We start from the raw sequence: 15,408 nt of genomic DNA on the forward strand, positions 1-15,408 counted from the left end.
TGCAGATGCCAGATGCTGGTCTGAGTAAAGAAGGTTCATTCCCGCCCCTGGCCTGGAAAAGTGTCCATTTGCAGCCCATCAAGATGAACAGAATTGAGCATACCAGTTCCTGGGGTTATTCATGAAATGGCCCTGAAATGAGTTTGTCAGAGAAGGTATCTATAGGACAGCATCAGTCCTAAGACGGCCCAGGATGGGACAAGAGTAAGTTTCCACGCCCCTAAAGACAGTCTCCAGCAGCTCACTCTGAGTTACACTTCTAAAGGACTTTATTGTCCCGCTTCTACACCATAATAAAAAGGGACCTGCAAGCTCCAGGCCTGTACCATTTGTTACCACTGTGAAACACGACTCAACTTGAACACATTTCCCACCCCACCCCCAGACTTCACAAGATAAATATGTTACAATTTTTTGAAAACAGAATAAATTAATAACTTAAGTGATTAGGCACCAACAATGACTTGAAAAATTAAGTGTTGATCTTAAATGGTAACAAGACACGATGTAAGACTAGGCTCTTCTATTTCATTTTTCCTTTCCAACAAATAGTAACCTTGAATGAAATGGTTCTAAATTTCAAGATACAAGGAGCCAACAGGTGATACAAGAACACACACCACCAGATACCACAACAGCACAAATAATCAGCAGGTGCCCTTGGCAAGTCTGGCTGTTCCTGCCTTTCCAAAACCCCAAATATGGGAAGTCCCAGAAATATGGCCCTCTCTGCTCAACCTGCTTCCCCACACTTTACAGCCAAAGGCCCGAGTGGAAAGGAAGAGCTACTTCCTCTCGGCGTGCAAAGCTCTGTTGCAGGAGTGAGGGGAGCCATGGCTAGGACTATAGCCACTGGCAGATAAAGGGCCCAGAGGCAGCTGGGACCTGAACCCTCGTTCCAGTAACTTCAGAAGGGTTGTGCTTCTGTTCTGGGAATGTGATTTTTTTCATGGAGTCAGTGTAGCCATCAGTAATCTCCAGAGAGAAGGAGGCAGTTAATGAGCTAACGTTCTGTGTACTGCTCTTCCCCAGTAGCCCAGACCTTCAAAGGATCATTAGGTTACAGCAGCCCCGCATCAGCTGTGATCATCCCATTTCACAGACTGCCATCCCCTTTCTTCACTGCTCCTACTTTAATCTTTGCAGAGTAGAGTGGGAAGAGTCCCTGCAGGACAGGTACTTGGAGCTAAGAGGTGATGAGTGTTCTTGGCTCTCAGTCCTTAACAGCTGACAGGGGAGGGGGAGGTGAACTTTGACTTGTGGGTAAGCCAAAATATCTTTTTCTAAATGGAATTGGCTTTTCTTATTTGGGGGTTGGAGGGTGAATGGGTACATTAGACACAGCTAGCAGTCTGGGAATTGTGAGCTAGAGCTCAGCTTTCCACAGGTTGGAACCAGAGCAAGACAGGCCTTGAGACTAACTGGAATACCTCAGCCATGGTAAATGGCAGCCAGTTCCATTCCCATGGCACACTCAACTCAGAAAATGCACTCTGGGGTCTATAGGGTGGCTGCTGAGGCCAGTGAGATCTAGACCTGCTATGAGCTCTAGCAGCATCAGTCAAAAGCTTAGCCACATGGGAGACTTACTAAGGCCTTAAAGGACACTATGAGAATGGGTAGAGCCAGTCAAGTGTCTTGTAACCCTGCTCAGTGCAACCATCCACAGTCCCGTTTCACTCAAGGTGACAGTGCACACTTCTGAGGCTGGCTTCATACCTTCAAAGACCTTCTGTTTCTGTCTCCTCCGTGGACCTACCCATGCCTACTCTTTCTGCATAACTCCCTCTGATCTCTCCCTGGGGCTTCCCCTCCCTGTAAGGCTGTCTGCTTTAGCAGTTTTCCTTTCTATGTATTTGCCAATCATCTTTGTCCTTTCCTTTTCTCACTGATTGTGACCTGTAGTTAGGGACAAGGTCTGAGTCATCTGTAGCACAGGGCTTAGCAGCCATCACTAAATGATCCATCCTAATGTGAGGAACTCATAGACAGGGCTCTCTAGAAGAGCAGTGACATGCCTTTAGTTGCTGTACAGTCCTAGTTTTTAGAGGACAACCATCTGTTCATCTAAGGCAAAATGAAATGCTGGTTTGCCCTGTTTTTCTTCTGAAATGCTTAGAAATTTAGTCAACAACTTTTAACACAAACACATTTAGATCTCCCTGCCCTATCTTAAAAGCCTTAGGTGATGACAGCTTCCCATCCCGTGTGCTCTGATGACCTCTGAAACCATGGGAGGAGAGGGTTAGTTTCTACCATTCCTGCAGCTAAGGACAACAGAGAAAAGACCTGGCCTGGTGCCTAGTGGTCAGACGTCCTTCTGTCTGGCACAAGCCATCACCCAGACCCTCATGTGCTCTCTCAAAGTACGGCTCCTTCTCATTCTGCTCCCTGATGTATTCCTGTATGTGGCCCTGGGCTCCCAATTAGACTTTTTGGACCCATGTCCCCACTTGCTACCTGTCTTGCCTGCCTCCCAGTCCCTAAGTCATCTCTGCACCCGCCTACCTACTAGAAACTTTCTTCCCATGGTGCTGTCCCCGCACTGCTCTGTGCCCAGGACACTCCTGTCCCAGGACCTTCCTGCTCCCATCCCCATATCACCTGCTCTGTCTTCCCTACTCTGTCTCATCTCTTTATCAGGGCCAGAGAAGAGGACTGCAGGTCCCAGAGTGGCAGAGTCCTCTAGCTCCAAGCTTTGTCACCCCAAAGACTGTTCTGTTCTTTGTTGTTCCTCGTTGCTTATCATTATCAGTTTTCCTTCCTGCAGGTTATCAGCTACACTCCTGTGTCTGGGGACCTAATCTCCTCCTTACTCAAGGCAACGTCCGACTTCCACTACCAACCATTTCTCTGTGGCATCTTGCCTTTTCCTTGCCAGAATAGCAGGGATAAGAAAGCCCATGTGTACTTTGGTCTGCTGGTTCTCGGCTCACTGGGTTATCGTCCTCCGCTGGGGATGGAGGAGCATCCCTGAGGTAGGGGTAGAGAGCAGTGAGCAGACATGAGGCATGAGCCTAGCTCAGAGCTTCAGCCCTCCCTCCAAGAGTCCAAGCAGCAGACAAATGGGTCCAATGCAGGAAGCTTTTTTGGCAACAGCTCCTAACTAAGGTGGTGGAGGCACAGCTAGTTTTGACAGAAGTCATAGGTGGAACCCACGTGGCAGAGGAAATGTCTCTGCCAGGCCCTTGCTTCTGATGGCAAAGGGTCAGGTCCCTGATGTTGAGTGCTTTGAAGGCTGAAAGTGGTACAGGGTCAGGAGGTATAGGAAGAAATGGAGAAGGAGGTGACAGAAGAGGCAGGTCTGGGCAGCTGCCTCATGGCTTTTGAACTGGGTGCCCCTTCATTACAGCTTGGCGCCCTTGGAAGGTTCTGAGGACTGCCGAACATCTGTCCACTCCTGCATGGTATTCTGCAGAGCCTGCGTCTTCTCCTTATCCACTTGGACATAGTCTACTTTCTCATCTGATGTGACAGATGACGTAGATGGCTGAGGAGACAAAATAAATGACTGAGTTACCTATACATGCGACCATCACTTTCCATGTCTGTGTTGAATGTGGATCTCAAAGTGAAGCATTCTTTGGTTAGAGGCATCAAGCCTGCTCACACCTCATTTCCAGCTTTCAGGATAACCTGCCAGTCCTGGGCCCTGCTACTGCCTTGGTCTTTAATTTTTAATAATGCCTCCACCCATCTTCCTTTAGCCACACTTCCAGGGAAAGGGATGTGTTGGATGCAGTAAGCAACATGCCTTACAGGGCCCTTACAACATGCTGAGGGAAAGTGTGTTGAGGTGGACTTCCCCCTTGCTGTCTGGACTGAAAGTGGTGAGGCTTTCCCAGGTCCTGAAGTCCCTTCCAAGGGATGCAGTTTCTCCATCAGGACTCTGGGTCTCATTCAGACAGTTTCTCTCTGTCTCTCTCTCAAAGGAAAGGAAAAAAGGATCGCCATGTCGTATATTGTTGATTGAAACCCTTTGCAGTCATGACTAATTCCTGTGAGTAGATCCCACGGCAAGGTCGTGAGTGGACAGGTGCTCCGCAATGACCATATAAAATGTCTTTGGAAAGGGTCTAGTGGGATGGGTTCCCTCACCCCCAACCTCCAGGTACCTTGCGGTGAGGGCTTGGGGAGCCCGGCTGGAAGTCTAGGGCTAGGTAATCCACACTGCCAGTACTCTTCTTTGGAGCTGGGCTGTTAGTGCCACTGGGAACAGGGGATGCAGATACTGGGTTTTGCTATGACAAAGAATAAAATTTGGGTAAGTTTAACAACCTAAACCACCACCTGGAAAATACCTCTGGGAGCAAGAGCTCCTCTACTGTGCTCTGCACTGAGCCAGTGCACTGTGACTCCTGTTCTTATTCAAGCCTTCATAGCAGTCCCGACAGGTGGAGCTCACCACTGTTCAAACCACGAGAGGATAAAAACTAGGTGCAGAAAGCACAGTGAGTCATCTATACTTGCATGGCTGGTGCATGAGAGGAGCCAGGGGTGTTCTCTGACTGCCAAACCTGTGCCAATCTCATCCTCTGATCCCCAGATTTGGAGCAAGTCTTAGGTACTGTCTCTCCTAAAGACAGCCTCAGTTCCCAGTTGCCTGATAAGCAACATTCTTCCACACTTGGTGATGTAAAGCTCCTATGACACTTGGCCTCAAGCAGCTCCTGCCCTTTGCCCTTCTCCAGATACCTGAACAGTCATCTTGTTTTTGGGTGACTGGCGTTCATTTCTTCAACCATTTTCCATGTGAGAGATTCTAGGTCTTTGTATTCAGCTTTCAGAGAGCAATTTATGTCTAAAACATGCCCATGGTCTGACTGTAGTAAGAAGTGATCATCCCATTTTAATGATTGATCCCCAAATCTCTGCAGCCTTGGCAGTTGTACCCTTTTCAGTGACCTCAGAGGAGAACTGTATTATGCATGCTCTGTATTTCTACTACCATCACGTTGCCCAGAGTTATATATCTATACAGCTCTCCAAAGGCACCCATCATGATGTCACTTGAATTACAGTAGTGAGAGAGACAGGCCACCTGGGGTCTTTAAGACACAGATGTCCTTGGGGGAAAAGCTATGCATTTCTCATGGCTAATAACTCCTGTTACTTGACATTCATGTGTCTAGGAAGGGTCTGCAGCAGGAGGTTGACTTCTGTGGCAATGGGCTGAGCTGGGAAGAAATGAGAAGCAGGCCAGTGGATGCTCAAGGACTCACCATAGGGACGTAGTTCTCCTCACTGTCTCCTGAGTCTGTGCTTGTGATGCTCTGTGTGGAGATAGGACGGCAGTACTGGGAGGAACTGGAGTTAAAGGTGTGGCTGCCGAACAGAAAAAAAGAGAGTGAACCCTGAGAAGCTGTGGTTCACACCCCAGACCCCAGCCTCACCTCGGAGCTTCAGACTTCCATTATCAGATTTAATAGAGGGAACTTTTTAATCATTTCCTCTTCACAGATGAGGAAAACAGTTTCCAAGAGCTCAAGAAACAGATGAATAAAACATGGAAGATAATTGGCATGTAATTTAGCAACAGATGTGGAGAGACCCACCCTAAATGTGTAAAGTCCCAGCCAAACAGGCTGGGGCTGGATGGGACAGCCAGGACAGGTACACATTTTGTTTTCTGGCTGTCGTGCTCTCCCCACCCCATGTTTCTGCTTTGCCACAGGCCTCAAGTAAGCCAAATGACCACAGACTGAAGTCATGAACCAAAACACATCTATCTATGTCTTGAGGTGCTTATGCCATTACCTTGTAGCAAAGACCAGGAAGCGAACAAAGCTCCTGACAGCATTACCATCAGCGTCCTGGTGTCCTGACTCCTAGGCCAGCTATTGTGCTGCCCAGTTCTGACCCCAAGCTTTGCTTCTACAGACACTCACTTGATCCTGGACCAAGACTTGGTGACAGGTGACTTGAAGGGGAGCTCATCGATGACAGCGTTGTTTCTCAGGTCAAGGGGTGTTGGCTTTGCTAAAGCAGGAACAGAATTGAGGAACCAGTGACTATCTGCATAGACAGACTACATGTAACACAGCACATGTACAGAGGCTGTCCACTTTATACAGGGATCTGAGACTCAGTGCGGACGTACAGGTGACTTGGTTTCAGGACTCCCACAGATAGCAAACTCCAGTTACTTAAGTCCATATCCTTTCCACTGTACCTACAGTAATCGAGACCTCTAGAATTCAAAATGGGACTCGTGGGTCTGACAATAGTCTCCCCAGGTGTGCCACTTCTCATGAAGACAGACTATTTACAATAGAGATGGCCACTGTGACTACTGATTTTTGGACAGTGGTGTACAAACAGCAAAGGAAGGCAATGGGCACAGGTCACACAGTCACAGTGCTGCTGGCCACACCCATGACTTTCATCTCTGTCCACCTTCCCTTCACCTCCTACTCGGCCAAGGCCAGCAGAAGTTCAGTTTGGACTCTAGCACCTTTTCCTGATCTTCACACAGGCTATCAGTCTACTACTGCACACCTGCAGTGGACTATGTGAAACTATAAACTATGTGATTTCCCTATAAACAAATCTGAAGTCTGAATTTACATCATCTGCACAGTCACACACCCCTAAGTCCAGTGTCCACCCAATCGCTAAGCAAATGCTGTTCAGAGACAAAATGGGGGAAAGAGCGGACTTACCTTTTCGGTCAGGCTTGAGGTTTCGGTTGACCGGGGGTGGCTGGATCTCACTTCCTCGGCTGGGGCCTCTGTGAATGGGAAGGGCTGTGGACGGGTAGCCAAGTGAGTCAAAGTGATGAGGCCCTGGGCTCATGGGGATGTAGACACTCTGGGAATTGTCCCCTGCTCGTTCCATAGCCAGCAGCGTAGAAGAACCTGGGTTCATGGGCACGTAGTTGTCATCAGAGCTGGCACTGTTTGATCGACCCACAGCAGTCTTTCCTGGCTAAAAAAAGTAAAAGACTTACCTGTAACTAGTGAAAAGAAGTAAGGGAGACTGTATACAAGCTGTCCCAGTTGGTTAGCTACACTTTGACGATACAAGAGAGACCTTGGGAAGACCAAATAAGGACATGTAGTGGGAACCAAGGAGAAATGAGTTCTACAGTTACTTGTTTTACCATCTCTTGGGCACCTTATCTTAGTGATAAGACTTAAGTACAAAATTCTGGATACTCAAATTCATGAGATATTCAGGTTCCAGATGCCTGGCTAAGGTAGAAGGTAGTCCAGGCTAGGAATAGCTCAGGATTGACCACTGATAAGTCAATCTAGGCCCTGACCAGACTCTGGAAGGTGAAGTTTACTAGCTACATTTCCCTGACCAGCATTTAGTGGGCCTGGGCTCATTCCAGGTCCCTAGGTCACATAGTAGCAAGTTGTAGGTAAAGTTTGTATAGTAAGTAATGTGGCAGTCCTATTACTTCCCAGCTTTCACCTTACTGCATAGCAGAGCACATCTACCCATACTTGTCTTTCCAGTGGGCCTGAACCTAAGCCCACTCAGCTTGTTTTGAACTTGACAACTGTGGTCAACCCCTTCCAGAGACAGCCTGCGAGCTTCATGTAAGCTGTCATCTGTCACCACTTCTGCTATGTTCCTACTGCACATGACACCTAGAGAGCAGGGCTGTTGCCTTAAAGGACCCTCTACTTTGGAGTGTGTCTGCTGCATTGTATTCTATAGGACCAGATGAGGGTACCATTTTTACTTGTCAAAAACACCTCCCTAGGACTTTGGACTGGGGCAGGAAGGCAGTTCCTGAGGGAATGCCATCATTCCTTGGGTGATGCACTTTTAGTTATATGGGGCATAGCTTCTTCCCTACAATGGCTGACCAAGGGGCCCCAATCAAACCTCAGGAAAGAGTTAAGATTCTCACTCACAGATTCAGCAGACCAGCTGGCGTTCTCTCCGCTGCCTCGTGTTGGGTACTCATAGGTCTCACAGGAAGAAGCTGTGATGAAGGAAGGAAGAGGGTTTACTCCTGCTGATCCCATGTTGACTGTCCTGTCACTGTCCATTGTGGTCACTCCCCTGATACTCATGTCTGTCACTGTGTCTGCAGTCACCCTCCTGCCTTTAGCTCAGGGCTTTCTTATTATCTCCCACTCAGCCCACTCTCACCTCTGGGAATGCGTTGGTAATGGCATTCATACTAAGTACATATGCTGGTTTTCTTTTTCCAGCAAGTGAGATTTGAAGAACAGGGATGTGTTGTTTATGTGTTATACAGTTCCAAAGCACAGGGTGACTGACTGCTCGGGCAGCCTGACTGATTGCAGAGTTCCAAACTGGGTACTTGGCCCCATAGGCCTGAGGCATCTGTGCAGTTGTCACAGCAGGGGATGAGAAAGCTCTGCAAGCTCTAAGGAGAGCTCACTGAACAGAGGGGTGATCAGCGTTGGAGTTCATCTGTGATAAGTGAGGATACAGAACTTACCGGCTTCAAAGTCCAAGTTCAGACTAGAGAGTTTTCTGTGACATGAAAATAGCATGAAGATCCCATTTTGTATTATTTTCTTTAACTTTGCTGATCTTCTAAATTTGGTTTTACATTTTTGGTTTTAGTTTTAAATAAATAAAATAATATGATTTGAGCCTCCAGACCCAAAATATCAACACCTCTAAGATAGAGTCTGCTGTACTCTTGCCATGGTGGGTGTCATATTGACAGCTAGGCAGAGGACCAACTGCTAAGGAAATTGCACAGAAGATGCTTTAACTTGTATCACTGAACTGAGTAGTCCTTAAGTTTACTTAAGGTAGTAATGCCTTAAGTATAATGGCCTAGGGGTGAGCAATACACTGAGAATGCCCAGGCCACCTCCCTGGCCCCCTGGTCTCAGCTACAGATTACACTGACCTCGGTGGAGTCGGCTGTTGTCCATTGCAGGGAGGGTGTTACGCCTGGGGATAGTGGCAGCTACAGATCTGCTATTTTCGCTGATTGGAGGTCTTTGCTGAGGGCTGCCCCAATGAGGTGTTTCTGCTTGATTTGGCTTGGGGGGCCGGGGTGGGGGAGCTATGGCTGAGTCTCCAGGAGTGGCCATTGTCATGGCATTGTGGTTCTTGTCCAGTGTGAATGTTCTAGGGATCTGGTAGGCCGAGAGAGGGGTGGTTGGAACATCCATATTGTCCACAAGGAGGTCTCCAAACTCCCGACACAGGGTGTTGCTGGGCATCTTGAAGGTGTACACTTCCTCATTATCAGTCTCAGACCCTGTGAGGCTGCTCTTGGTGTGGCCATGTGAAGCCAGGCTCCGTGGGAGGTCATAAGTACTGTCTTTGAATTCTGTATTGTGTCGGCTTGGCTTGGGAAGGCTATAGAAGCCATGGGCTTGACTGCTGACTCCGTTGATGCAGTGTCCATTGCCCTGGGCAAGTTTTTGGACGGCTGTATCGCTCTTCTGTCGGGTGCCCTGAGAGAAGCTGGCACTCCTAAGAGAGAAGAGAAGGGTTCTGTGAGCAGTGGGCAGGATGTTCAAGGCATGCAGCTCGCTGTTGTGGGAATACTGAGGACTCAGGCAGACCCCAGGTCTACCCAGTTCCTACCACATATTAACCATGCAATCTTGGGACTTTTACTTTAGCCATCTCCAAAATAGTAATTAAAATCATACTCTGAAACTCCTTAGGAAGTGAGCGCTAGTGTATCTAGTGTATCTACCATATGTTCCAACAGTGCTAACCTTTGTGGACCCCTGGACTTCTGTGGCTGTCCCTAGCAGGGAACAAGGTCATTCCTGGGCCCCAGAGATGCAAATAGTCAGTCATACTGTTTGTCCACTGCTTGATACCACCAAATACACATGCACACAGAAGCTCTGCGACAGTGGAAGTTGTGGGAGAAAGCACAAAGTCATTTTCTCTCTGAGTTTTAGTTTTTTCTCTTTGAAGTCAGTGCATGGACATTGCTGCTTGCATTAAAGAACTAATTTAAACTTAAGCTTCTCCCAGGAATCATGGTTTGTTGAGAAGAATCTGTTTTTTTCCAGGAACATGAAATTATGTAGATAAAATGACTTCCATTTGGGAACAATTTTAAAGGCTGGCAATGGGGAGTAAGGCAGGCTTTGAAGGAAGGAACAGTGAGAGGGCAGTTTACGTTCAGTCCTAGCACTGCTACTGATACGCCTGTGACCATCAGCATGGCGTTCTCCCAGGTGTGAGACCTAGTAAGTCTCAGTGACAACCGAGACTCTATAAGCCTTTCTTTTCACAAGAGTAGTTGTTAGACTGGGTTCTGCATAAGTACTGTGTTAAGCTGGAGAGTGAGGTTTGAGTGTCACAGAGCCAGGTGCTATCTCTGATGATCCTTCAGAAGATTTCATCTGAGGGGGGAGCAAAAAGAATCAGCCCCTTCAGCAGTAATTCTGTCTTTTGTAGACCAGAGGTATCTTTAAAAACCTAGTAAGCTCTTGGAGCCCTTACCAAAATAAGGTGCAGGCTCACACTCACCACTGTGTTCTCCTGGGCGATGTTTGAACTGAGGATCACTGATGGGCCTTTCCTTAGCTCCCTCGTTAGGAACTTGCTATTTGTAGATGTGGCCACCAGGTGGCAGTAAAGAACAGTACCTAGAAGTTTAGACAGATGAACCAACCAGGGGTGCTGGCCAACTTCCCCTTAACCTGGGTTATTGGTGGCCCCAACATTCAGTCCCTCAAATACTTACCAGCCCTTTCTATCTAGGTTTTTGCTCTCCCTTTCCAGTCATTTCTATACACATAACCAAGCCAACAGCTATGGCCCAGGATAGATCAACATCAGAGCTAAGGCAGGAACAATAGCAGATACAGGGTTCATATTTGTCTTTGGTATGTTGTATTATTGCTTTTGAATTTCTGACTCTCTGTCAGATGTCCTCATCTGATTATTTCATTTGACAAGCACTTGATCACGTCCTCCTCCCTATCTAGGCTAGACACAATGGACACAGAGGTGTGACCTGCTGTGTGCTTAGAAATATCACTACAGTCAAGTATGAGTCTGTCAGTGGCCACATATTAACCTTGCCTGGTGGGGTGGTGTTGGAAAGGCTTTTCCACAGACATCACATCTGCGTGAGTCTAGGAAAAAAGAGCAGCAAGACAAAATAAAGGCATTTCAGTTTGAGGTCAAAGATGTGTAAAACAACTTGGCAAGTTTAAGGATTTACACGCTGTTCAGGCTGGAGGAAGCATGCTGGAAGGTAAGGCAGACAGAAAGACAGATACTGCATAATCTCAGTCTTATGGAATCCAAATCACTTATCTCAAAGAAACAGAGTGCAGTGGTGGTTACCGGAAGCTGGTATTGTAATAAAATCACACAATAGTATCTGTTAATTTAAAAAGTTAGGTTAGTTGGGGTTTCGGGATGACTCCGAAGCAGTGGCAGAACCTCACAGGTGTGCTGCAGTAAAAATGAACATGTTCCAGAATAGAATCTGCCTTCTTCAATCCATTTCTGCCTTGACTCTGGACTTGGGAAACCAGAAGTGATAGTTACCTATACTGATTTCTCAGGACTTGTTAAGGTCTTACCCAATCTACTCCAACTTAGTTCCTTCTGCTTTTTCTTCTGGGTTAATGAGAGTATTAACAACTGATCTGACACCTACTTTTTCACACTTTTAGAAAGTTTTTTTATTTTTTAACCACATAATTTCATTTCTTTTTTATACATTTTTATATAATCTTATGACTCATACTGTACTATGATTTTGCTTTTGTTCTACTCTATTATACTCTAAGTATATTAATGATGGAAGGACCACTTTGACTTTTAATAAGTATTTCTCCCCATCCCCGTGTGTGTGTGTGTGTGTGTGTGTGTGTGTGTGTGTGTGTGTGTGTGTGTGTGTTTGAGATAGGGTTTCTCTGTGTAGTCCTAGCTGTCCTGGAACTTGCTTTGTAGACTAGGCTGCCCATGAATTCAGGAATTCTCCAGTTCCTGCTTCCTGAGTACTGTGATAAAAGGCATGTGCCACCACTCCTGGCTTGACTATATTTCTCATTTAAGGGAAAATAATGTGTACATATTTGTAAAAAGATTAGCTAGCATTTAGCATTTTAACAACGGTCACTGGCAATCTTAAGTCATTTGGACCATCTTCTAATCCCAATACCAAATGAACCCCTTCTATGAGGAAAGAAAACTGTATGTCACAGTCTTTAAATGAGATAATCCAGTGTATCTAGTTTTATGTTGAAGTTCTTGATTCACTTGGACTTGAGCTTTGTGCAAGGTGACAAATACGGATCTATTTTCATTTTTTCACATACAGACAGCCAGTTAGACCAGCACCATTTATTGAAGATGCTTTATTTTTCCCCATTGTATACTATTGGCTTCTTTGTCAAAGATCAAGCATCTGTCAGTGTGTGGTTTTATTTCTGGGTCTTCAGTTATATTCCACTGATCAACATGTTTGCCTCCGTACCAATATCATGTAGGTTTTTTTTTTTTTTTAAATCACTATTGCTCTGTAGTACAGCTTGAGGTCAGGGATGGTGATTCCCCCAGGAGTTCTTTTATTGTTAAGAATTGCTTTCACTGGGTCTTTTGTTTTTCCATATGAAATTGAGAATTTCTCTTTTTATGTCTTTGAAGAATCATGCTGGAATTTTGATGGGGATTGTATCTGTAGATTGCTTTTGGTAGGATGGTCATTTTTATTGTTAATCTTACCAATCAATGAGCATGGAAAATCTCTTCATTTTCTGAGATAGTTTTCAATTTCTTTATTGAGACTTAAAGTTATTGTCATACAGATCTTTTACTTGTTTGGTTAGAGTTACCCCAAGATATTTTATATTATTCATGACTATCGTGAAGGGTGTTGTTGCCCTATTTTCTTTATCAGCTTATTTATCAGCTTATAAAGGAAGGCTGCTGATTTGTTTGAGTTAATTTTATATCTGGCCACTTTGCTGAAGTTGTTTATCAGCTGTACAAGTTCTCTGGTGGAATTTTTGGGGTCACTTATTTATACTATGATATCATCTACAATAGTGATTTCGTGACTTCTTATTTGCCAATTTGTATCCCCTTGATCTCCTTTTGTTGTCTGATTGCTCTGCCAGCATAAAACCAGATCCATTGACTATAATAGGAGAGAAAGTGGAAAAGAACTTCTAACTCATGGGCATGAGGAGAGGGTTCCTAAATAGAACACCAGTGGCTTAAGGCTCTAAGATCAACAATTGATAAATGGGACCTTATGAAACTGAAAAGCTTCTGTAAGGCAAAAGAAAAATTGTCAACCTACAGATTGGGAAAAAACTTCACTAACCCCACATCTGATAGATGACTAATATCCAAAATATATAAAGAACTCAAAAAGCTAATCTCCCAAAAAAAGAAAAACAAAAAACAAAAAACAAAAAAACCTAATCAAAAAACGCAGTATAGAATTAAACAGAGAATGCACAACAGAGGAATCTCAAACGACCGAGAAGCACTTAACAAAATGTTCACCATCCTTAGTCATCAGGGAAATGCAAATCAAAATGACCCCTATATTTCACCTTACACCAATCAGAACGGCTAAGATCAAAGCCTCAGGTGACAGCACATGTTGGTGAGAAGGAGGAACATCCTCCCTTGCTGGTGGGATTGCAAGCTGGTACAACCACTCTGGAAATCAAACTGGAGGTTGCTTAGAAAAGTAGAAATAGATCTACCTGAAGACCCAGCTGTACCACTCCTGGGCTTATACCCAAAAGATGCCCCACCATGCCACAGGGGCATGTGCTCCACTATGTTCATAGCAGCCTTATTTGTGATAGCCAGAAGCTAGAAATAATCTAGATGTCCCATAATGAAAGAATAGATACAGAAAATGTGGGTCATTTACACAATGGAATACTACTGAGCTATTAAGAATGAGGACATCATGAGTTTTGTAGGCAAATGGATGGAACTAGAAAATATCATATGGAGTGAGGTATCTCAGACCCAAAAGGACATGCACAGTATGTACTCGTTGATAAATGGATATTAACCAAAACGTACAGAATACCTAGGATACAATCCACAGAATTCAAGAAGGTAAACAAGCTGAAGGGCCCAAGTAAGGATGCTTCAATCCCACTTGGGAGGGAGAAGAAAGCAGAGGGCAGAGGAAGGGAGGGAGGGAACTGGGTGGAAGAGGGGGAGGGGAACAGGAGTGAAGCCCTGAGGGCCAGTGGAATGAATGGAAATATACAACCTTGGGTGGTGGGAAATGGGGGGAGGGGACCCTCAAGACTATACCAGAGACCTGGGAAGTGAGGGAATCTCAAGATTCAAAGGGAGGGACCTTAGATAAAATGCCCAACAGAAGGGAGAGGGAACTTGCTGAGTCCATCTCCAGTAGAAAGACAGGGATCATATAAGGGATGGGGTTGCTATTCCACAGTCCAAAACTCTGACCCAGAATTATTCCTGTCTAAAAGAACTGCAGGGACAAAAATGGAGAAGCGACTAAGGGGGAAGTCTAGTGACTGACCCAAATTGGGACCCATCTTAAGGGAAGGCTTCAAGGCCTGACAGTATTACTGATGCTATGATGTAATTACAGACAGGAGCCTAGCATGGCTGTCCTCGGAGAGACCCAACAAGCAGCTGACTGAGACAGAAGCAGATACTTCTTGTACAATGGTCTAAAGTTGGGATCTCTGTGGTTGAATTATGGAAAGGCTGGAAGAAGTTGAGGAAGAGGGCAACAAACCTGGGCTCCTGAGATCTCTCAGACACTGAGCCACCAATCAGGCAGCATACACGATCTGGTCCAAGGCCCCTGACACATACAGCAGAGGACTGCCTGGTCTGGCCTCCATGAGAGAAGACACACCCAGCCCTTGAGAAATTTGAGGCTCCAGGGAATGGGGAGGACTGGCAGGGTGTGGAAGGTATTTGGGGGGGGGGTGTAGGACATCTTCTTGGAGATGGGGTCTGGGGAGGAATGAGATGAGAAACAGTCAGAGGGCAGAATTGGAGGGGGATAATGACTGGACTGTAAAAAAGATTAAAGATAAAACAATGAGATGATCTTTGGGGATAGATAGATCATTTGGGAGAGTGCAGGCTACCCACATCTGCACTCTGCTTTCCACAGGTGGAGGCTGGAAGATTGGGATTTCAAGATAATCCTTTGCTGCATAGTAAATTCAAGGCCAGGATATGTGAGATCTTGCTGACGGGTGGGTGGGTGGCGGGTGGAGAAAAGAAGAAAGACATAGAAGGGGTAATCAATTTATCTCTGTATCTGGAACTCTCTGGCTACAATTCTGAGCACACCTTTTCTATGTAATGAGAGAGCAATGCTGCACTTTTAAAGCTAACTGAAATGCAAGATTATGTACAATGCCTTTGGTTAATCAAAGCAACTGGGTGAAGGAGTCAAGGATGTCTTGGGAAAGATCTTGGGAGATGTGCAGACTTTACCTTTTATCCATC

General features: G+C 45.7%; 1 protein-coding gene across 1 annotated transcript in view; it reads right to left on the bottom strand.

The window, feature by feature from the left end:
• Nucleotides 1–287: 287 nt before the first annotated feature.
• Nucleotides 288–15,408, bottom strand: part of GAB2 (GRB2 associated binding protein 2) — a 157,482-nt gene continuing 142,361 nt past the window's right edge. Inside the window, exons 4-10 of the mRNA XM_080911813.1 lie at nt 8,849–9,423; nt 7,869–7,939; nt 6,663–6,927; nt 5,889–5,979; nt 5,223–5,325; nt 4,116–4,241; nt 288–3,490 (exon numbers count right to left, since the gene is read on the bottom strand). Of these exons, the coding sequence (XP_080767939.1) occupies nt 3,347–3,490; nt 4,116–4,241; nt 5,223–5,325; nt 5,889–5,979; nt 6,663–6,927; nt 7,869–7,939; nt 8,849–9,423 (1,375 nt within the window). The 3' untranslated portion in view covers nt 288–3,346. The remainder of the gene's footprint in view (nt 3,491–4,115; nt 4,242–5,222; nt 5,326–5,888; nt 5,980–6,662; nt 6,928–7,868; nt 7,940–8,848; nt 9,424–15,408) is intronic.

The sequence above is a fragment of the Micromys minutus genome (genome assembly GCF_963924665.1).
Source record: "Micromys minutus genome assembly, chromosome: 2".
NCBI classification, from domain to species: domain Eukaryota; kingdom Metazoa; phylum Chordata; class Mammalia; order Rodentia; family Muridae; genus Micromys; species Micromys minutus.